The sequence below is a fragment of the Scyliorhinus torazame genome, chromosome 11 (genome assembly GCF_047496885.1).
Source record: "Scyliorhinus torazame isolate Kashiwa2021f chromosome 11, sScyTor2.1, whole genome shotgun sequence".
NCBI lineage: Eukaryota > Metazoa > Chordata > Chondrichthyes > Carcharhiniformes > Scyliorhinidae > Scyliorhinus > Scyliorhinus torazame.
Window position 1 is genome coordinate 238763623 of NC_092717.1, and position 23877 is coordinate 238787499.

Genomic DNA, 23877 nt, shown 5'->3' on the forward strand with positions numbered 1-23877 from the left:
TGATTGAGTTTTTTGAGGGGGGTGACCAAGAAGGTAGATGAGGGCAGTGCAGTAGACGTTGTCTACGTGGACTTTAGCAAAGCCTTTGACAAGGTACCGCATGGTAGGTTGTTGCAGAAGGTTAAAGCTCACAGGATCCAGGGTGAGGTTGCCAATTGGATTCAAAATTGGCTGGACGACAGAAGACTGGTTGTAGAGGGTTGTTTTTCAAACTGGAGGCCTGTGACCAGTGGTGTGCCTCAGGGATCGGTGCTGGGTCCACTGTTATTTGTGATTTATATTAATGATTTGGATGAGAATTTAGGAGGCATGGTTAGTAAGTTTGCAGATGACACCAAGATTGGTGGCACAGTGGATAGTGAAGAAGGTTATCTAGGATTGCAACGGGATCTTGATCAATTAGGCCAGTGGGCCGATGAATGGCAGATGGAGTTTAATTTAGATAAATGTGAGGTGATGCATTTTGGCAGATCGAATCAGGCCAGGACCTACTCAGTTAATGGTATGGCGTTGGGGAGAATTATAGAACAAAGAGATCTAGGAGTACAGGTTCATAGCTCCTTGAAGGTGGAGTCGCAGGTGGACAGGGTGGCGAAGAAGGCATTCGGCATGCTTGGTTTCATTGGTCAGAACATTGAATACAGGAGTTGGGACGTCTTGTTGAAGTTGTACAAGACATTGGTACGGCCACACTTGGAATACTGTGTGCAGTTCTGGTCACCCTATTATAGAAAGGATATTATTAAACTGGAAAGAGTGCAGAAAAGATTTACTAGGATGTTGCCGGGACTTGATGGTTTGAGTTATAAGGAGAGGCTGGATAGACTTGGACTTTATTCCCTGGAGCGTAGGAGGCTTAGGGGTGATCTTATAGAGGTCTATAAAATAATGAGGGGCATAGATAAGGTAGATAGTCAACATCTTTCCCCAAAGGTAGGGGAGTCTAAAACTAGAGGGCATAGGTTTAAGGTGAGAGGGGAGAGATTCAGAAGGGCCCAGAGGGGCAATTTCTTCATTCAGAGGGTAGTGAGTGTCTGGAATGGGCTGCCAGAGGTAGTAGTAGAGGCGGGTACAATTGTGTCTTTTAAAAAGCATTTAGATAGTTACATGGGTAAGATGGGTATAGAGGGTTATGGGCCAATGCGGGCAACTGGGACTAGCTTAATGGTAAAAATTGGGTGGCATGGACTGGTTGGGCCGAAGGGCCTGTTTCCATGCTGTAAACTTCTATGATTCTACAGAATTGAAGGGCCTGGATAGATTGGATGGAAAGAGCCTATTTGCTTTAGCAGAGAGTTCAGTGACTAGTGGGCAACGATTTAAAGTGATTGGTGGAAAGATCTGAAGGGAGACAAGGAAGGGATTTCTCAGCGAGAGAGTTGTCGGGATCTGGAACTCACCGGCCGAAAGGATAACAGAGGCAGAAACCCTCGATTCATTTAAAAAAACGGTGCTGAATCTGCATCTCGAGTGCCTTAACCTGCAGAGCTGTGGACCAAATGCTGGAAAGTGGGATTGGGCTGGGTGGCTTGACTTGCAGCTGGCGCAGACATGAAGAGCAAAGTGGCCTCTTTCTGTACCGTGAACTATGATTCCACTATTCTATAAACTTTCAGGTACTTGCTGGTAAGGTTTCATGGGCCACGTGTTCAGTGGGAGCCATCTCTAGTTGGTCCCAAGCCCCTGACCATTCCCCATAACCCTAATATTTTTCCTTTCAAATATTTATCAATTTCACATTTAAATCTCTCGCGTAGTACATTTTTGATCATTACTAATCTCTGTGCTGTCAATTTTCCCTCATGTCAATCACCTTAAACTTGTCTCCATTGGTTACCTACCCTTCTGCCATTGGCTAATTCAACATATACAGCAAATCTCCCCTTAACCTTCTCTATTTTGAGGAGAACAATCTCAGTGAAGTCCCTCTCTCCTGCAACCATTCGAGTAAATTTCCTCGACAACCACTCTCAAGGCTTCAACATTCTTCCTGCCGTGCGTGGAATTGGCTACAACATGAAGTGTCCAGTTTAATGGCCATTTTCTGAGCTATTCCCAGTGCCTCCAAATGGCAAGAGTTGGGCTTTACTTAAAAATAGTCAACTGAAAAAAGTTATGCAAAACAAAAACCTCAGTAAATCAAACTTCTTCAAGGTCACTTCAGCAACAGTGGAGATAGAACATAAGAACTAGGAGTAGGAGTGGGCCATCTGGCCCCTCGAGCCTGCTCCACCATTCAATGAGATCATGGCTGATCTTTTGTGGACTCAGCTCCACTTTCCGGCCCGAACACCATAACCCTTAATCCCTTTATTCTTCAAAAAACTATCTATCTTTATCTTAAAAACATTTAATGAAGGAGCCTCTACTGCTTCACTGGGCAAGGAATTCCATAGATTCACAACCCTTTGGATGAAGAAGTTCCTCCTAAACTCAGTCCTAAATCCACTTCCCCTTATTTTGAGGCTATGCCCCCTAGCTCTGCTTTTACCCGCCAGTGGAAACAACCTGCCCGCATCTATCCTATCTATTCCCTTCATAATCTTATATGTTTCTATAAGATCCCCCCTCATTCTTCTAAATTCCAACAAGTACAGTCCCAGTCTACTCAACCTCTCCTCGTAATCCAACCCCTTCAGCTCTGGGATTAACCTAATGAATCTCCTCTGCACACCCTCCAGCACCAGTACATCCTTTCTCAAGTAAGGAGACCAAAACTGAACACAATACTCCAGGTGTGGCCTCACTAACACCTTATACAATTGCAGCAGAACCTCTCTAGTCTTAAACTCCATCCCTCTAGCAATGAAGGACAACATTCCATTTGCCTTCTTAATCACCTGTTGCACCTGTAAACCAACTTTTTGCGACTCATGCACTAGCACACCCAGGTCTCTCTGCACAGCAGCATGTTTTAATATTTTATCATTTAAATAATAATCCCTTTTGCTGTTATTCCTACCAAAATGGATAACCTCACATTTGTCAACATTGTATTCCATCTGCCAGACCCTAGCCCATTCACTTAGCCTATCCAAATCCCTCTGCAGACTTCCAGTATCCTCTGCACTTTTTTGTGATGTAGGAATTCCACTTCAAAGCAGAAGAGTTTGAGTCTTAGAATGTCAAGGCTGAAGAACTATGATTGAAGGAATTCAAGATCAAGGTTATTTTATTTTGTTTTATAAATTTAGAGTACCCAATTCTTTTTTTTCCAATTAAGAGGCAATTTAGCATGGCCAATTCACCTAACCTGCACACCTTTGGGTTGTGGGGGTGAGACCCATGCAAAAAGGGGAAGAATATGCAAACTCCATACGGACAGTGACCTGGGGCCGGGATCGAACCCGGCTCCTCACCGCTGTGAGGCAGCAGTGCAAGCCACGGAAGATTATGCGAACTACTGATTAGACTTCAAAAGAACATTTCTAATATACTACTCCTCAGCACATGCCAGGACATAGTTGTAATTTTATCATTTCCAATGTGTTATTTAAACTTAATGGATTGAGGGTGGGAATATCAAATCTTAGTTTAGTGTTGGATCTTCAGATGTACACCAAGCAACAGTGCAAAAAAAAAAATGTTGTCATTGGTCTCCTTCATGACCTTTCATTGGAGCAATATGTAGTGATTTAGCAATTACTCGAAGAATAAAATTTGTATGCGTGAAGGACATGTGAATAGGTGGAATTTCTGAATGGTTTGAAGATCCAAAAATTAAATAAGTTGCTGAACAAAATTGGCATTTACAATTCAATGTCAATTAGTTCACAGAATACAGGGTGCTGTTGAAGGTCATAACCCCATTCACTGCAACTCGGACAGCAGAGTAGCACAGTGGGTAGCACTGTTGCTTCACAGCTCCAGGGTCACAGGTTTGATTCCCGGTTTGGGTCACTGTCTGTGCGGAGTCTGCACGTTCTCCCAGTGTCTGCGTGGGTTTCCTCCGGGTGCTCCGGTTTCCTCCCACAAGTCCCGAAAGACGGGCTGTTAGGTAATTGGGACATTCTGAATTCTCCGTGTACCCGAACAGGAGTGTGGTGACTAGGGGATTTTCACAGTAACTTCATTGCAGTGTTGATGCTAGAGTTAATCCAAGCTAGAGTCACAGACAGACTCTCGGAGATTGTGGCAAGGACTAAACAACATAACGGGCTACAAAGCGAAGCCGAGCAGTATCTCCGGCAGCAGCGCGCCCCTCCCCAATGAACTCAATGCATTCTATGCTCGGTTCGAGCAGGTAACCAACAATTCGCTGTCGAGTGCCCCAGCAGCCCATAACTCACAGGTACCCACCATCACAGCTTCCGAAGTCAGATCGGCCTTCCTGAAAGTGACCCCTCAGAAGGCGACGGGCCCGGACGGGATCCCTGGTTGTGCACTCAGAGTCTGCGCGGACCAGCTAGCAAAGGTGTTCGAGGACATCTTTAACCTGTCCCTACTCCACTCCGAGATCCCCACCTGCTTCAAGAAGACCACCATCATACCGCTGCCAAAGAAGAATCAGGCAACGTGCCTCAATGACTACCGTCCGGTGGCCCTGACTCCAGTCATAATGAAGTGCTTCGAGAGGTTGATCATAAAGCACATCACCTCCATACTCCCAGAACGCCTTGATCCACTGCAATTCGCATACCGTCGCAACCGGTCCACAGCAGACGCCATTTCCCTGGCCCTACACTCATCCCTAGAGCATTTCGACAACAAGGACTCCTACATCAGACTCCTATTTATTGACTACAGCTCCGCCTTCAACACCATAATCCCAGTCAAGCTCATATCAAAGCTCCAAAACCTAGGACTTGGCTCCCCACTCTGCAACTGGATCCTCGATTTTCTGACCAACAGACCACAATCAGTAAGAAGGAACAATAACACCTCCTCCACAATAGTCCTCAATACCGGGGCCCTGCAAGGCTGCAAACTTAGCCCCCTACTCTACTCCCTGAACACACACGACTGTGTGGCAAAACTTGGTTCCAACTCCATCTACAAGTTTGCTGACGATATGACCATAGTGGGCCGGATCTCGAATAACGCGAGTCAGAATACAGGAGGGAGATAGGGAACCTAGTGGAGTGGTGTAGCGACAACAATCTCTCCCTCAATGCCAGCAAAACTAAAGAGCTGGCAATTGACTTCAGGAAGCAAAGTACTGTCCACACCCCTGTCAGCATCAACGGGGCCGAGGTGGAGATGGTTAGCAGTTTCAAATTCCTAGGGGTGCACATCTCCAAAAATCTGTCCTGGTCCACCCACGTCAACGCTACCACCAAGATAGCACAACAGCGCCTACACTTCCTCATGAAACTAAGGAAATTCGGCATGTCCACATTAACTCTTACCAACTTTTACAAATGCACCATAGAAAGCATCCTATTGGGCTGCATCACAGCCTGGTATGGAACTGCTCGGCCCAGGACCGCAAGAAAGTTCAGAGAGTCGTGAACACCGCCCAGTCCATCACACGAACCTGCCTCCCATCCATTGACTCCATCTACACCTCCCGCTGCCTGGGGAAAGCGGGCAGCATAATCAAAGACCCCTCCCACCCGGCTTACTCACTCTTCCAACTTCTTCCATCGGGCAGGAGATACAGAAGTCTGAGAACACGCATGAACAGACTCAAAAACAGCTTCTTCCCCACTGTTAGCAGACTCCTAAACGACCCTCTTATGGACTGACCTCATTAACACTACACCCCTGTATGCTTCATCCGATGCCGGTGTTATGTAGTTACATTGTATACCTTGTGTTGCCCTGTTATGCATTTTATTTCCTTCCCTTTTCTTCCCATGTACTTAATCTGTTAAGCTGCTTGCAGAAAAATACTTTTCACTGTACCTCGGTACACGTCACAATAAACAAATCCAATCCAATCCAATGTAAGCCTACTTGTGACAATAAAGATTATCATTACAAGGCACCCAGATTAAAGAGCATCATTAAATAAACAGTCAGAGAGGAGCAGAGCTTTAGAAGCCGGTATTTTAAAATTCATTAGTTCCAACAGTGATAAAAACAAGCTTCTATTTACTGCAGAACACCTACCAGTTATGATTTTCGGAATTTCTTGAGAATAACTACGATAACTTCCTCTCGAGCTCCCTCGTTGCCCTCGGAAGCCTCCTCTGTGTGAACCCCTCTGTCGGTCACCGTAACTGGATGGCTGATGGCTGGATCCCACCTGCTGCTGTTGCCCATGATCACCATTAACACCTGGATTTTTAAAAGAAAAAGGCCAAAATGGTGAAAAAGAATTCCTGGAGTTCTGAAACAAATGGCCAGCAAGCCTGTTCCTTTTTGATCAGATCTCAATCCCAACAATCCGCCTTCGCACAAAATTCCTCCAATCTCAACTCCCCACAAACACACCCGATTGGCTGTTTGAAACTAATTTATACTAAAGCTTCAATGGCATTCTCTGGTACTTTATTTTGATAAAAGGAAGGCGGACAAAACGTAACAACTGAACAACAAACGTGAAGGCCAAGATAAAGCTTTTGGCCAATTTTGTATTTATAAAAAAATGCCAGAGAAGGTTCGCAAGTACCCAATCAAATGTGTTGAACATGAACCTGAGAAAATGCAAACACCTGACGGTAACGGTTAAGCCAGCTTTCCAATGATTGAGTCAGCCAACTGTGGTTCCAAGTGATTGTTAGCATGCGATAGCAGCCACACTCTGATAAAGCAGTATTTAGCAGGCTGGTGCAGTTACATTTCTAGTCAATGTTCCAAGCTGTTGACAGTGGGGAACTCAGTGAAGGCAATGTTATTGAACATCAAGGGAAGATGGTCAGATTCTCTCCTTTCATTGCACGTTACGATCCCAGTTAATGTTAATGCTGGGCATGTCAGAGCCCAGAGTGAAAATTGATCCGAAATTACTTTTTAGAAACTGTGGAGGAATGTTACTGAACAAATTCTTTTTTTTAAATAAACAATTTATTGAAGTATTGTTGGCATTATAGCAACAAGAAAATAAACAATGTACATGAAACTATAAACATAGTGCAAAAGCCGTCTCTCTCCCTTACAGGTCCCACCTTTATTAACCCCCTACTCTTAGCTAAACTAACCCACCCCCCCGCCTTCTGCTGACGATTAATTTTCCGCAAAGAAGTCGACGAACGGTTGCCACCTCCTGGTGAACCCTAACAGTGACCCTCTCAAGGCGAACTTGATTTTCTCCAAGCAGAGAAAGCTAGCCATGTCCGATAGCCAGGTCTCCGACTTCAGGGGCTTTGAGTCCCTCCAAGCTAATAGTATCCGTCTCCGGGCTATCAGGGAGAACGTCTGCCTCTTTCTCCTCCTGGATTCCCGGGTCTTCCGACACCCTGAAAATCGCTACCTCTGGACTCAGTGCCACCCTTGTTTTTAACACCGTGGACATGACATCTGCAAACCCCTGCTAAAATCCCCTAAGCTTCGGACAGGCCCAGAACATGTGGACATGGTTCGCTGGTCCTCCCACACATTTTGCACACCTGTCTTCCACCCCAAAGAATCTGCTCATCCGGGCCACTGTCATGTGAGCCCGATGAACGACCTTGAATTGTATCAGGCTGAGTCTAGCACATGTTGCGGATGCATTGACTCGACTCAACGCGTCTGCCCATAGACCATCCTCTATCTCTCCTCCCAGCTCCTCCTCCCACTTGCGCTTCAGCTCCTCGGTCTGCATCTCCTCTGACCCCATAAGTTCCTTGTAAATGTCAGAGATGCTCCCTTCTCCTACCCACCCCTTGGAAACTACCCTGTCCTGAATCCCCCTTAGGGGTAGGAGCGGGAAGGTTGACACCTGTTTACGTAGGAAGTCCCGCACCTGCAGATACCTGAATTTGTTTCCCCTCGCCAACCCAAACTTCTCCTCCAGTGCCCTCATACTCTGAAAGCTCCCCTCTATAAACATATCCCCCATCCTCTCAATCCCTGCTCTCCGCCATATCCGGAACCCCCCAACCATACTTCCCGGGGCAAACCAGTGATTATTACAGATTGGGGACCAGACCGATGCTCCCTCTGCTCCCACATGTCTCCTCCATTGCCCCCAGACTCTCAGGGCCGCCACCACCACGAGGCTGGTGGAGTACCATGCCGGTGGGAACGGCAGAGGCGCAGTTAACAACGCCCCCAGACTGGTGCCCTTGCATGAAGCCACCTCCATACGCTCCCATGCCGACCCCTCCCCCACCACCCACTTCCTGATAATGGTTATATTCACCGCCCAGTAATAGTTACTACAATTTGGCAGCGCCAGCCGCCCTCTCCCCGACTCCGCTCAAGCATTACCTTCCTTAATCGTGGGGTCTTGCCTGCCCAAACAAAGCCAGTGATCACTTTGTTGACCTGTTTAAAAAAGGACCGCGGAATAAAGATGGGGAGACATTGAAACAGGAATCTCGGGTGGACCGTCATCTTCACCGTCTGTACCCTCCCGGCCAGTGACAACGGAAACGTGTCCCACATCCGAAAATCGTCCTTCATTTGGTCCACTAGTCGGGCCGGATTTAATTTATGCAGCCGGTCCCATTCCCGCGCCACTTGAATGCCTAGGTACCTAAAGCTCCCCCCCACTAATCTAAACAGCAGCTCCCCCAATCGCCTCTCCTGTCCCCTCACCTGGACTGTAAACATCTCACTTTTCCCCATATTTAGCTTATACCCCGAAAACTGGCCAAATTCCTCTAGAATCCTCAGGATTTCTTCCATCCCCTCTATCGGGTCCGATACATACAGAAGCAGGTCGTCTGCATAGAGCGAGACTCTGTGCTCTCCCCACCCCCCCTCCCCGCCCCCCAAACCAGCCCCTGGAGGCACTCCGAGCAATTGCCAACGACTCTATAGCTAGCGCGAACAGTGGGGAGAGGGGGCATCTCTGTCTCGTCTCCCGGTACAGTCTAAAATAGTCTGATGTTGTCCTATTCGTCCGCACGCTTGCCACAGGAGCCTGATACAGCAACCTGACCCAGTCAATAAAGCCCCGCGCAAATCCGAACCGTCCCAGCACCTCCCACAGATAGTTGCATTCTACCCGATCAAAAGCCTTTTCTGCAACCATTGCGATCACTACCTCCACCTCCCTACCTTCCGGGGGCATCATGATCACGTTTAACAACCTTCTTACATTGGCCACCAACTGCCTACCCTTACAAACCCCGTCTGGTCCTCCCCAATAATGTCTGGAACACAATCCTCAATCCTGGAGGACAAAATTTTGGCCAGCAATTTGGCACCCACATTCAACAGGGATATCGGCATGGTCTGAGATTGTGATCGCCGAGTACCCCGTGTCCACCACCCCTGCCAGTAAGGCCCTGTCAAAATAAAGAAATCAATCCGGGCGTACACTTTATGCACGTGTGAGTAGAAGGAGAACTCCTTCACCCTCGGCTGCCCAAATCTCCATGGATCCATCCACCACCACCACCACCCCCGCCATCTGGTCCATGAACCCTTTTAGTTCCTTTGCCATTGCTGGCACCCTGCCTGTTTACGAGCTTGACTGGCCCAAGCCAGGGTCAATAACTGTGTTGAAGTCCCCTCCCATGACCATCCTGTGCGAATCCAGGTCCAGGATCTTCCCCAGCATCCTCTTTATAAACTCCACATTATCCCAATTTAGCGCATACACATTTACTAATACCACCTGCATCCCTCCAGTTTCCCACTGACCATAATGTACCGACCTCCCGCATCCAAAACTATTCTACACGCCTCAAACACCACCCGCTTATTGATCAGGATCGCAACCCCTCTAGTCTTTGAATCCATTCCCGAGTGAAAGACCGGACTCATCCAGCCTTTCCTCAATCTAATCTGGTCAGTTACTCTAAGGTGCGTCTCCTGCAACATTACCACGTCCGCCTTCACTCCCCTAAGATGCACGAACACACGTGCCCTCTTGACCGGCCCATTTAACTCTTGAACATTCCAGGTGATCAGCCTAGTTGGGGGGCTCATTGCCCCCCCCCCTTCGCCGGTCAGCCATCCCCTTTATTCGGCCCGCCTCCAGCCCATGCTCCGCGCCTCTACCGGCCCGCCCCTAGGCAGCCTCTGCCCCCAACCTCCTCTCTGCCGCTTAACCCAAGTCCCTCCCTCGTCAGCAGAACATTTACCCCCCCCCAGTAACAGCACTCTGTAATCCAACCCCTTTACTAAACCGAACATATGCACACCCCCCCCCCACTGCGCTTCCATGAGCTAGCCAGCCCAGCTAGCTTGGTGACCCCCTTCCCTGGTGCTGGATTGTCTCCCACCCATTGTTCCCCCCCCCCCCCGCTCATACAAACATACTCCAACATCAAACAATCCCCACGCAATTGCCCGACAGAAAAACATCAAGATCTAAACAAGCACACCTCCATCCCCCAACAGTGCAAATGAAAACTTTAACTCACTCAGCTCTACCGCTGGTCCCAAATCAATGCAAAAGGCATTACAAACAGCTTCCACAAAACGAGAAACTTTTTTTAAAAGAACAGAAAAAAAAACATGAACGCTGCAGCAAAGTTCAAAAGTTCTCAGTCCACCACCAGTCCTTTCCTTTTCGCAAAGTCCAGCGCGTCCTCAGGTGACTCAAAATAAAAGTGCTGTTCCTCGTGCGTGACCCAGAGACAGGACGGTACAACAGTCCGAACTTCACCTTTTTCTTAAAAAGGATCGACCTAATCTGGTTGAAGCCTGCTCTTCTCCTGGCCACCGCCACACTCAGGTCTTGGTAAACCCGCAGGATACTGTTGTCCCACTTATAGCTCCGTAAGGCCCACTGTAGAATGCGCTCCTTATCCACGTACCTGTGGAATCTCACCACCATCTCCCATTCACGGCTTCCTCGCGAGTACTCTGTGAGCCCTGTCCACCCCCAAGGGCCGGGAGAATGCCCCATCCCCCAGCAGCTTCTCAAACATGTCTGCGATGTATGCCCCAGCGTCCGGTCCTTCGGACCCCTCCGGGGCCGAACGATTCTCACGTTCTGCCGGCGGGACCTATTTTCTAGGTCCACCACCTTCTCCAGGAGCTTCATGAGGTGAGGGACGTCAGTGTCCCTGTTGATTTCACCTGTGGGAAGTGCACCCATCTCCAGCTCCTCAGAAACCGCGTTAGGGAACTGGAGCTGGATGAACTTCGGATTATTCGGGAGGCAGAGGTGGTCATAGATAGCAGCTTCAGGGATGTAGTTACGCCGAAGAATCAAGATAAATGGGTGATGGTGGTAGGGGCTGGGAAGAAGCAGTCAGTGCAGGGATCCTTTGTGGCCGTTCCCCATAGTCACAAGTATACCACTTTGGATACTGTTGAGGGGGAAGGCCTACCAGGGGTAAGCCACGGAGAACGGATCACCAGAACGGAGTCCGTCCCTGTGGCTCAGAAGGGAAGGAGGGGGAGCAGGAGAGCAATAGTTATTGGGGACTCGATAGTTAGAGGGACAGATAGACGGTTCTGTGACAGCGAAAGAGACTCACGGATGGTATGTTGCCTCCCGGGTGCCACGGTCAGTGACGTCTCGGACCGTGTTTTCAGAATCCTTAAGGGGGAGGGGGAACAGTCACAAGTCGTGGTACACATCGGTACCAACAACATAGGTAAGAGAAAGGACAGGGATTTAAAACAGGAATTTAGGGAGCTAGGGTGGAAGCTGAGAGCCAGGACAAACCATGTTCTCATCTCTGGTTTGATGCCAGTGCCACATGCTAGTGAGTTGAGGAACAGGGAGAGAGTGCAGATAAACACGTGGCTGCAGGGATGGTGTAAGAGGGAGGGTTTCAGTTACGTGGATAATTGGAGTACATTCTGAGGAAGGTGGGACCAGTATAGACAGGACGGTTTGCACCTGAACCAGAGGGGCACCAATATCCTGGGAGGGAAATTTGCTACGGCTCTTCGGGGGGGGGGGGGGGGGGGGGGAGGGGGGGGGGGGGGGGGGGGGGGGAGAAGGAGGATTGGTACTTGGGACTACGATGTTGTGGCCATTACGGAGACATGGTTAGAACAGGGACAGGAATGGTTGTTGGAAGTTCCGGGTATAGATGTTTCAGTAAGAGTAGGGAAGGTGGTAAAAGAGGTGGAGGAGTAGCATTGTTAATCAAGGATAGTTTAACGCCTGCAGAAAGGCAATTCGAGGGGGATCTGCCTACTGAGGTAATATAGGCTGAAGTTAGAAACAGGAACGGAGCGGTCACGTTGTTAGGAGTTTTCTATAGGCCCCCAAATAGTAATAGAGATGTGGAGGAAGAAATTGCAAAACAGATTATTGGTAGGTGTGGAGGTCTCAGGGTAGTTGTCATGGGTGACTTTAACTTTCCAAATATTGATTGGAACCTCTATAGGTTAAACAGTTCAGATGGGGCAGTTTTTGTACAGTATGTGCAGGAGGGTTTCCTGACACAATATGTGGATAGGCTGACAAGAGGTGGGGCCACATTGGATTTGGTACTGGGTAATGAACCGGGCCAAGTGTTAGATTTGTTTGTGGGAGAGCACTTTGGAGATTGCTTCGGTGTCTTTTCACTATTGCAATGGAGAGGGATAGGACCATACGGCAGGGCAAGGTTAATAATTGGGGGAGGGATAATTATGATGCAATTAGGCAAGAATTAAGGAGCATAAGATGGGAACAGAAACTGTCAGGGAAAGGTACAAATGAAAAGTGGAGCTTGTTCAAGGAACAAATACTGTGTGTCCTTGATAGGCATGTCCCTGTGAGGCAGGGAGGAAATGTCATGTGAGGGAACCATGGTTCACAAGAAAGGTTGAATTTCTTGTCAAGAGGAAAAAGGAAGCGTATGTAAGGATGAGAAAACAAGGTTCAGTTGGGTCACTTGAGGGTTACAAGGTAGCAAGGAATGAGCTTAAAAAAGGGCTTAGGAGAGCTAGGAGGGGGCATGAGAAGTCCTTGGTGGGTCAGATCAAGGAAAACCCCAAGGCTTTTTACTCTTATGTGAGAAATAAAAGAATGACCAGGGTGAGGTTAGGGCCGGTCAAGGACAATAGTGGGAACTTGTGCATGGAGTCAGAAGAGATAGGCGGCGTTGAATGAATACTTTTCTTCAGTGTTCACCAAGGAGAGGGACCATGTTTTTGAGGATGAGAGTGTGATACAGGCGGGTAGGCTGGAGGAGGTAGATGTTCCGAGGAATGATGTATTAGCAATTTTGAAACCTTAGGGTCGACAAGTCCCCTGGGCCAGATGGGATATATCCTAGGATTCTTTGGGAGGCAAGGGTTGAGATTGCAGAGCCTTTGGCTTTGACCTTTGGGTCCTCACTATCCACGGGGATAGTGCCAGAGGACTGGAGAGTGGCAAATGTTGTTCCTCTGTTCAAGAAAGGGAATAGGAATGACCCTGGTAATTATAGGCCTGTTAGTCTTACTTCGCTGGTCGGCAAGTTAATGGAAAAGGTCCTGAAGTATAGGATTTATAAATCACTTGGAAAGATGCAGCTTAATCTGGGATAGTCAACACGGATTTGTGAAGGGTAAGTCTTGCCTCACAAATTTGATTGAATTCTTTGAGGTGGTAACTAAGTGTGTAGATGAAGGTAGAGCAGTTGACGTTATATAAATGGATTTTAGTAAAGCGTTTGGTAAGGTTCCCCATGGTCGGCTCATGAAGAAAGTAAGGGAGTGTGGGATAGAGGGAAATTTGGCCAATTGGATAAGTAACTGGCTATCACATAGAAGACAGAGGGTGGTGGTGGATGGAAAATTTTCAAACTGGAGACCAGTTACCAGCGGTGTATCACAGGGATCAGTGCTGGGTCCTCTGCTATTTGTGATTTTTATCAATGACTTGGAGGAGGGGGCTGAAGGGTGGGTCAGTAAATTTGCTGATGACACCAAGATTGGTGGAGTAGTGGATGAGGTGGAGGGCTGTTGTAGGGTGCAAAGAGACATTGATAGGATGCAGAGCTGGGCCGAAAAATGGCAGATGGAGTTTAACCTTGATAAGTGCGAGGTGATTCATTTCGGTAGGAATAATTTGAATGCGAATTACAGGGTCGACGGCAGGGTTCTGAGGAATGTGGAGGAACAGAGAGATCTTGGGGTTCATGTCCACAGATCTCTGAAGGTTGCCACTCAAGTGGATAGAGTCATGAAGAAGGCTTATAGTGTGTTACCGTTTATTAACAGGGGGCTTGAGTTTAAGAGCCGCGGGGTTATGCTGCAACTGTACATGACCCTGGTGAGACCACATTTGGAGTATTGTGTGCAGTTCTGGTCACCTCACTATAGGAAGGATGTGGAAGCATTGGAAAGGGTGCAAAGGAGATTTACCAGGATGCTGCCTGGTTTGCAGGATAGGTCTTATGAGGAAAGTTGAGGGAGCTAGGGCTTTTCTCTTTGGAGAGGAGGATGAGAGGCGACTTAATAGAGGTTTATAAGATGATGAGGGGATAGATAGAGTGGACATTCAGAGACTATTTCCTCGGGTGGATGTAGCTGTTACAAGGGGGCATAACTATAAGATTCAGGGTGGAAGATATAGGAGGGATGTCCAAGGTAGGTTCTTTACTCAGAGAGTGGTTAGGGTGTGGAATGGACTGCCTGCTGTGTTAGGGAAGTCGGACACTTTAGGAACTTTCAAGCGGTTATTGGATAGGCACATGGAGCACACCAGAATGACAGGGAGTGGGATAGCTTGATCTTGGTTTTGGTCAAGGCTCGGCACAACATCGAGGGCCGAAGGGCCTGTTCAGTGCTGTACTGTTCTATGTTCTTCTGCTGGTCTCTCTGCATCCCCACCTCCAACTCCACCGCAGTTTGATGTTCCTCCTGCTCAGCCAGCGCCTTCTCTACCTTCTGGATCGCCCGATCTTGGGCGTCCAATCTAAGTTCCAGCCGCTTAATTGACTCTTTTATCGGGTCCAAACAGTCCCGTTTCTGCTGAGCAAAGCCTTCCTGAATAACTTGCATCAGCTGCTCCATTGACCGCTGAGTCGACAAACCAGAGGTCCGGTCCTCCGCCATGCTGTCTCCTGCTGCAGCTTCAGCCCAAGCCTTCTCTGTCTTTCTGGTTCTGTCTTTACGAGCACTTCTAGTCCTTCTCTCCATGCACCGATGTGGGAATTCAGTACACAATTGCTTCGGTCATCAGTTTTAAATTCAAGCCCGGTAGAAAATCGGGGGAAAAGGTCCAAAAGTCCGACCCAAGCGGGAGCCACCAAATGTGCGACTTATTCCTTCATAGCCGCCCCCGGAAGTCGTTACTGAACAAATTCTGATGAACTTTTAATACAAAGGAATAAAAAATTACTCCAATAAAAGATACATCTACAATAAAAGAGAATCAAACAAATAACCCCATGACAGTCAATGGTATTACCATCACCGAATCCAAACTATCAACTACATGGGGGCTACCATTGGCCACAATCTGAGCTGAACTAGCCATATAAATACTGTGGCTACAAGAGCAGATCAGAGGTTAGGAATCCTCCAACGAGTAACTCACCTCCTGACTCCCCAAAGCTTGTCCACTATCTACAAGGCATAAGTCAGGAGTTTAATAGAATACTCTCCACTTGCCCAGGTGAGTGCAGCTCCAATAACACTCAAGAAGCTCAGCATCATCCAGGACAAAGTAGCCCGCTTGTTGGCATCCCTTCCACAAGCATCCATTCCCTCCACCACCAGCGCACACAACAGTGTATACCATCCACAAGGTGCACCGCAGGAACTCACCAAGGTTCCTTGGGGAGCACCTTTCAAACCCGTGACCATTATCATCTAAAAGGACAAGAGCAGCAGATACATGGGAACCCCACTGCCTGGCGCTCCCCCTCCAAGTCACTCACCATCCTTTTTTTTTTTAAATTTCGAGAACCCAATTAATTTTTTTCCAATTAGGGTGCAATTTATCATGGCCAATCCGGGCGGAACCCACGCAAACACGGGAGAATGTGCAAACTCCACACGGGCAGTGACCCAGAGCCGGGATCGTGGCGCCGTGAAGCAGCAGCGCTAACCACTGCGCCACCGTGCTGCCATGTCACTCAACCATCCTGACTTGGAAATATATCACCGCTCCTTCACTGCTGCTGGAACCCCCGCCTAAAAGCACAGTAGGTGTACCTACACCACATGGACGTCACCAGTTCAAGAGGGAGGTTCACCACCACCTTTTCAAGGGCAATTAGGGATGGACAATAAATGCTGGCCTCGCCAGAAAGTCCACATCCATAAAAAAAATGAACTTAAAAAATAAGAAACATGAAAAATATCAGACAAAAAGGTCGGAGAGATCTCAATACAAACACAAGATGACGATTCAAATTCCCACTATTCCTTTACCCCAGCAATATCTTTACAGGCAGATATACCAGTGAAGAGTTACAAGCTTGACACAGAGGTTTCTCGTTTGGGGCTGACACAGTTGCAACTGGCTTTCTTCCAGTTAATTCCTGATCATTCATTCAATGCTTCACACCCAATTTGTAGCCTCCATGAGATACCCAAAAGCCACACTCTATATTTATTGTTTCAACTGTAGAGAAAACATCAAGCTCCCTAAACTCAGTCTTAAAGTGGCACCTCTGCTAAACTGATCATTTTACGGAGTCTGAACAGATTACTCAGTAAACCAGTCTCAATAGCCTTGGAGCTTTTTATCCCAGGGAGCTTAAAATCCCAGAACTCCCTCTGACACATACTGAACACTCCACAATGACAGGTGCGACCAAAGCAGATTCTATGGATTTGGGTTTATTGTCACGTGTACAGAGATACAGTGAAAAGTGTTGTTCTGCGTACAGTCCAGGTAGATCATTCCAGTCCAGGTAAATCATTCCATGCATGAAAAAAACATAGGACATACGATACGATGTAAATACATCGGGTGAAGCATACAGAGTGTAGTACTATTCGGCACAGATGATGTGTGGAGAAATCAGTTCAGTCCATATGAGCATCATTCACGAGTCTGGTAACAGCGGCGAAGAAGCACTTTTTGAATCTGTTAGTGCGTGTTCTCAGACTTTTGTATCTCCTGCCCTATGGAAGAAGTTGGAAGAGAGAATAACCCAGGTGGGCAGAGTCTTTGACTATGCTGCCCGTTTTCCCAAGGCAGCGTGAGGTGTAGACAGAGTCAATGAATGGGAGGCGAGATGGACTTTGCTGTGTTCACGACTCTGCTGTGTTCACGACTCTGTAGTTTCTTACGGTCTTGGGCCGAGCAGTTGCCATACCAGGCTGTGATGCAGCCCGATAGGATGCTTTCAATGGTGCTTCTGTAAAAATTGGTAAGAGTCAATGAGAACATGCCGAATTTCCTTATTTCCTGAGAAAGTATACGCGTTGTTGTGCTTTCTTGGTCAGAGTCGGCATGTGTGGACCAGGACAGATTGTTGGTGATGTGCACACCTCGGAATTTGAAGCTGTCAACCATCTCCATCTCGGTACCATTGATGCAGACAGGGATGTGTATGATACTTTGCTCCAAGACGTTAATGACAAGCTCCTTAGTCTTGCTGACATTGAGGGAGAGATTGTTGTTGTTATACCATGTCACTAGGTTCTCTATCTCCCTCCTGTACTCTGACTCATCATTGTTTGAGTTCCGACTCACTACGGTCGTGTCGTCAGCAAACTTGTAGATGGAGTCGGAGCCAAGGTTTGCCACACAGTCTTGTGTGTATAGGGAGTATAGTAGGGGCTAAGTGCACAGCCTTGCTGGGCCCGGTTTTGAGGATTATCGTGGAGGTGGTGCTGTGGCTTATCGATGGGTCAGGAGGTCGAGGATCCAGCTGCAGAGGGAGGAGCCAAGTCCTAGGTTTTTGAATTTCGATCAGAGTTTGGCTGGGATTACAGTGTTGAAGGCGGAGCTGTAGTCAATTAATAGGAGTCTGACGTAAGAGTCCTTCTGTCGCGATGCTCCAATGATGAGTGTAGGGCCAGGGCGATAGCGCCTGCGGTGGACCGGTTGTGAATTGCAGTGTATCAAGGCATTGTGGAGTATGGAGCTAATGTGTCTCATGACCAACCTCTCAAAGCGCTTCATAATGATATATGTCAAGGCCACCGGGCGGTAGTCGTTGAGGCATTTTGCCTGGTTCTTCTTTGACACCAGTATGATGGTGGTCTTCTTGAAGCAGGTGTGGGCCTTGGAACGGAATAGGGAGAGGTTGAAGATGTCCACAAACACATCTGCCAACTGGTCCGCGCAGGCTCTGAGTGCATGACCAGGGACTCCGTCAGGATCCGTTGCTTTCCGAGGATTCACTTTCAAGAAGCCGGATCTGACTTCGGAAGCTGTGTCGGTAGTTATGGGTGTGTTCGATGCTGCTGGCGCAGTTGACAATGGTTTGTTGGTTTCCTGCTCGAAACGAGCATCAAATGCATTGAGTTCATCAAGTTTGAGTTTCTCTCAGAGCGACAGGTGGCACAGTGGTTAGCACTGGGACTACAGCGCTGAGGACCCGGGGTCAAATCCCGGCCCTGGATCACTGTATATGTGGAGTTTGCACATTCTCCCCGTGTCTGCATGGGTTTCAGCCCCACAACCCAAAGATGTACAGGTTAAGTGGATTGGCCATGCTAAATTGCCCCTTAATTGGATAAAAAATAATTGGTTACTCTAAATTTATTTTTTAAAAGTTTGTGTTTTTCAACAACTATACCAGACATCAATGCGAGCCAATCAAACTCACTGAAACTTCGAATTTCCAATCACCATATCTGGAGCTCTTACCTCAGAATTCTTTCCACAAATCCTCCTTGGGAGGCTTCAACAATGGCCCACTTTGCAGGGTTTTAATCTCACCTTCTAAGATTCCGTCCCCCTTGATTTTGAAATACTCAAGTGTCATTTTCCATTTAGGACACTAAAAGATTTGTTCCTTAGGGGCTCTTTTGCAGGATTGAAGGAGCTGGGAGCGAAGTATGGGCTGGAGCAGAGGGAAATATTTAAATACGTGCAGGTTCGAGACTTTGCCAGAAAGGAGATACAGAGTTTCCCAGCAGAGCCGGCTTCCACATTGCTGGAGGAGGTTCTGACGACAGGAGGACTGGAGAAGGGGGTAGTACCGGCGGTTTACGGGGCTATTTTGGAGGAGGAGAAGGCGCCACTAGATGGGATCAAGGCGAAGTAGGAGGAAGAGTTGGGAGAGGGTATGGAGGAGGGGATCTAGTGTGAGGTGCTCCGGAGGGTGAACGCCTCCACCCCGTGTGCGAGGTTGGGGCTGATACAGCTGAAGGTGGTGTATAGAGCGCACCTTACAAGGGTGAGGATGAGCCGGCTTTTTGAGGGGGTAGAAGATGTGTGTGAACGTTGCGGGGGGGGGGGGGGGGGCCAAACCACATTCCTATGTTTTGGTCCTGTCCAAAGCTGGAGGATTACAGGAAGGAGGTGTTTAGGGTAATCTCTAAAGTGGTGCACGTGAAACTGGACCCGGGTCATCGGGAGGCCATGTTCGGGGTGTTGGACCAGCCGGGGCTGGAAACGGGTGCGGAGGCAGATGTCGTAGCCTTCGCCTCGTTGATTGCCCAAAGGCGGATCCTGTTAGGGTGGAGATCAACCTCTCCACCCTGTGCCCTGGCATGGCGGGGGGACCTGCTGTAATTCTTGACGCTTGAAAAGGTCAAATTTGAACTGAGGGGAAGGATGGAGGGGTTCTACAATTCATGGGCGTTATTCATTATGCACTTTTGAGAATTGGATCACATCGAACATTGGGGAGGGGGGGGGGGGGGCTGGGAGGGTTTGGGAGAGAGGGACTGTATGTGTTAATGGTGACTATGGGCGATTCCCGGTTCCTTTTTGTCATTTGTTTATGTTAACATGCGGGCCAATGTCTGGGGTTGGGTGGGAGGATGGGATCATTATTATTGCTATGGGGATTGACATTAAATTCGTTACTGATTATTGTTGGGTGTAAATTGGGAGAAAATGTGAAAAAGGAGAATTAAAAATATATATTTTTTAAAGTGTCATCTTCCAAGCACAGTTTTCGGATCTTCAGCCGTGTCAAGCAGAACACCACTGCTTCAATGGGGTACATCTTTGCCCCAACTGCCCACAGGGCAGTCACCAGCCTTCAGCTACCTTCTTGGATCTTCAGAGCTTCTCTCATATAGAATTCATTTTAATTGTCCTCCCAGCAGCTCTTTATATTGGAGCCCATTTCTCTGCTCTTTGAGCTCAGCGTACGGGACCTATTCCTGATCCCTGTATTTGTCCCTCACCTGGGGACTTCCTTTTGGGACCTCTCAACTGCTCCCCTCCTTGAATCGGGACCTTCCCTTTGGGACACCTACTTTGTAATGGTGCCCCAGTTCTGATCATCTGACCTGTTTCTTCACACTGTTTGACCTTCCTTGCATCTGTGCAGTACTGTCTCTTGGACCTGAAGGTGGTACGAGAAACAAACTGTCCAGGTGCAGCCATCTCCTGGCCAGCACAAATGCAAAATGCCTGAAGTTCAGTGGAAACTGGAGTTCCCGACCTCTGATTTCAGATTACGGTAAATATCCTTGTGTGGTACAAATGTTTCTTCCACTTGTCAGCCTAAGCTGAAATATTGCTCCGGTCTTGCTGCATGCAGGTATGGACTGCTTCGGTGGTGGAGGAATTGCGAATGGTGTAAAACACTGTGCAATCATCAGTGAACATCCCCATTTCTGACCTTGAACTGGAACCAAGGCTGTAATAAGATCTCGAACCAAGTGGCCCTGGTGGTACCCAATTGAACATCAGTGAGCTGGTTATTACTGACTAAATGCCTCGTGACAGCACTCCCAAAGACATCTTCCATCACTTTAATGATGATTAAGTAGACGCAAAGAGATATTAGGGTAGCTGAGCAAACATTTGTTCAAAGGAGGTAGGCTTTAAGACAGGTCAAAATATTTTAGGGAGAAAAATCATGAGTTTCTGGCCTGGGCAGCTGAAGGCAAAGCGGAAAATCGCAGAGTGATTAAAATTGGGGAATTACGCGAGTGTAGCAGGATTGCCAGTGGTTAGGGAGATGCAAGGCCAAGAAGGAATTTGAAAACCAAGATGAGAATTTTTAAATGGAAGATTTATTGGACTGGGGGTTCAGGCAAATCAGCGAGAACAGGGTTGATGGAACAAGATTTGATGCAAGTTATGTTCAGCGCAGGCTTATGGAGGATGACAAATCAGAGGTAAACCAGGAATTCCATAGTTCGGGGTGAGAATTATCTGTAGCGCTGGAACAGAAGCAGAAAGGAGGGCTCTGCATTGCAGACTCAAAGGCAGGCAGCTTGGATGGAGCCAAGCCATTAGGACCTACAGATAACAAATTTCACCAACATGAATGGATCAGTACTTTCACTTTTTACCCATAAGCCAAAGAAACGCTGCTCAAAACTTCAAACTATACAGAGATTTTCTTTTACCTTGATGACTTGTAAAGCAGCTATAATTCGGATTATCGGTCTGTGGTTCGGATGGCCCCATTCCAGATCTGCCAGCCCCTGGATCAGCCGAGGAAAAGGTGAAATTGCTGGGCTGGTTTCTCATCAACTTGGCATATTTCTTTTCTTTCCGATTGACTCCAGACATAGCTTTACAGAGAAAATGCAATTAACACACTTTCACATTTACACACAATGAACCTTTACAAGCTGCTGTTCCACAATTAAATATGTTTCTATGTATACACAGCATTGGAAGAGACATTTAAAGGGCTGCTGTGGAAATTGGCCTGTTCAAGGCAGAAATCGATAGGTTTTCTGAATACTAATGGCATCAAGGGATATAGGGATTATGTGGGAAAGTGGCGCTGAGGTAGATGATCAATGATGATCTAACTGAATATCAGATCAGGCTTGAAGGGCTGAATGGTCTACTTTTGCTCTTGTGTTCCCATGTTAATCAGCTATTTACTGTATAATGCTTGCCAGTCAAAGGGTATTTAGCATCGTTAAGATAAACAAACAAACTTCCGGACATAATAGTCTAAAAATGTTTAAAGATCATTTAGTAAAATTGTGCAATAACATGGAACAGTATGATATAACCTCGCATTGATTTAAGGTGATTGGCAAAAGAAGCAAATGGCAACATGAGAAAAAAAACATTAAGCAGCGATTGATTTATTGATATTTATTACCACATGTACCGAAGCACAGAACATAGAACATTACAGCACAGTACAGGCCCTTCGGCACTCGATGTTGCGCCGACCTGTGAAACCACTCTAAAGTCCATCTACACTATTCCCTTATTGTCCATATGTCTATCCAATGACCATTTGAATGTCCTTAGAGTTGGCGAGTCCACTACTGTTGCAGGCAGGGCATTCCACGCCCTTACTACTCCCTTGGCCGCAGAGAAAAGTATTTTTCTGCGGCCAAGGGAACGTGCACAGTACGTACATAGTAGACAAAGAGAATAATTGACAATGGTACATCAACAAACAGTGATTGGTTACAGTGCGAAACAAGGGCCAAACAAGAGCAGCATAGGGTGCAACAGTGATAAGATATAAAAGAAAGGGGTCTGGTTGAGAGAGCTCGCAGAGTCGCCTTGCTCCGGCGCCACCTTGGACTCATTTAGCCAGATCCGGAATACACTGCCTGACAAACGTGCTGGAGGAAGATTCAATCAGGGCTTTCAAGAGAATTGGGCCATTATCTGAAGAGGAAACATTTTCGGAGCTTCTGGGAAAAGGTGGAGGATTGGGACTAAGTGAATTGCTCTTGGTGAGCCAGCACAGACATGATAGGTTAAATAGCCTCCTTCTATACTGTAACCATTCTATGATGGAAGTGGTTTAAGAAAATTTGTTTTCAACTGCCTGTGTACTTGTGTGGAGGTTGCACTTTCTTCCCGTGTCTATGTGGGCTTTTTCCAGGTGCTCACGTTCCCTCCCACAGTCCAAAGATGTACAGGTTAGGCGGATTGGCTATGCTAAATTGCCCATCAGTGTCCAAACTTTGGGTGGGGTTATGGGGATAGAGCGGGATTTGGGCCTAGGTAGGGTGCTCTTTCGAAGGGCTGGTTCAGACTTAATGGGCCAAATGGTCTCCTTCTGCACTGTAGAGATTCTATGGATTCGCAAGGGGAGAATCTAGAACTCAGGCAGAATTTCAAAGTAAGAGTTTCTCATTTCAGAAGAAGACAAGGAGGAATTTCTTCCCTCAGAAACTGCATAAATTATGAAATTCTCTATTCCCAGAAAGCAGTGGAGACTGGAACATAAATTAGACAGATTTTCAATCTGCTTGCGAGTCAAAGGTTAAGGGGGAACATGTGGGAAAGTGGCGTTGAGACCACAATCAGGTCGCCCAATGTATGATAGAACAGGCTTGAGGGGCCAAATTGAGGGGCAGGCTTGGGCGGCGCGGTAGCACAGTGGTTAGCACTGTTGCTTCACGGTGGCAGGGACCCGGGTTCGATTCTCGGCTGGGGTCATTGCCTGCACGTTCTCCCCATGTCTGTGTGGGTTTCGTCCGGGTGCTCCGGTTTCCTCCCACAAGTCCTGAAAGCCGTGCTTGTTAGGTGAATTGGACATTCTGAATTCTCCCTCTTGTGTACCCGAACAAGCGCTGGAATGTGGAAACTAAGGCGTGCTTGTTAGGTGAATTGGACATTCTAAATTATCCCTCGTGTACCCGAACAGTGGCGACTAGGGGATTTTCACAGTAATTTCATTGTCGTGTTAATGTAAGTCTACTTGTGACACTAACAGAAGATTATTATTAATTGCCTACTCCTACTTGTTGTGTTTAATTGTACAGGCTTTGGTGGGACCACACCCACAGCATACAGCTCTGATCTGATCTGCTTACCCAAGGAGATATGCTTGCTTTAGAGGGGGTGCAAAGATTAATTGGTGGTGAATTGATTTAGAACATAGAACATACAGTGCAGAAGGAGGCCATTCGGCCCATCGGGTCTGCACCGAC

The 23877-nt window shown here is 47.5% G+C and overlaps 1 protein-coding gene across 2 annotated transcripts in view; it reads right to left on the minus strand.

The window, feature by feature from the left end:
- pop1 (POP1 homolog, ribonuclease P/MRP subunit) overlaps window positions 1–23877 on the minus strand; it is a 76191-nt gene that overhangs the window by 48864 nt on the left and 3450 nt on the right. For both annotated transcript variants that reach the window (XM_072468465.1, XM_072468464.1), the window contains exons 2-3: window positions 21364–21531; window positions 6055–6222 (exon numbers count right to left, since the gene is read on the minus strand). In XM_072468465.1, coding sequence (XP_072324566.1) covers window positions 6055–6222; window positions 21364–21529 — 334 coding nt within the window. In that variant the 5' untranslated portion in view covers window positions 21530–21531. The remainder of the gene's footprint in view (window positions 1–6054; window positions 6223–21363; window positions 21532–23877) is intronic.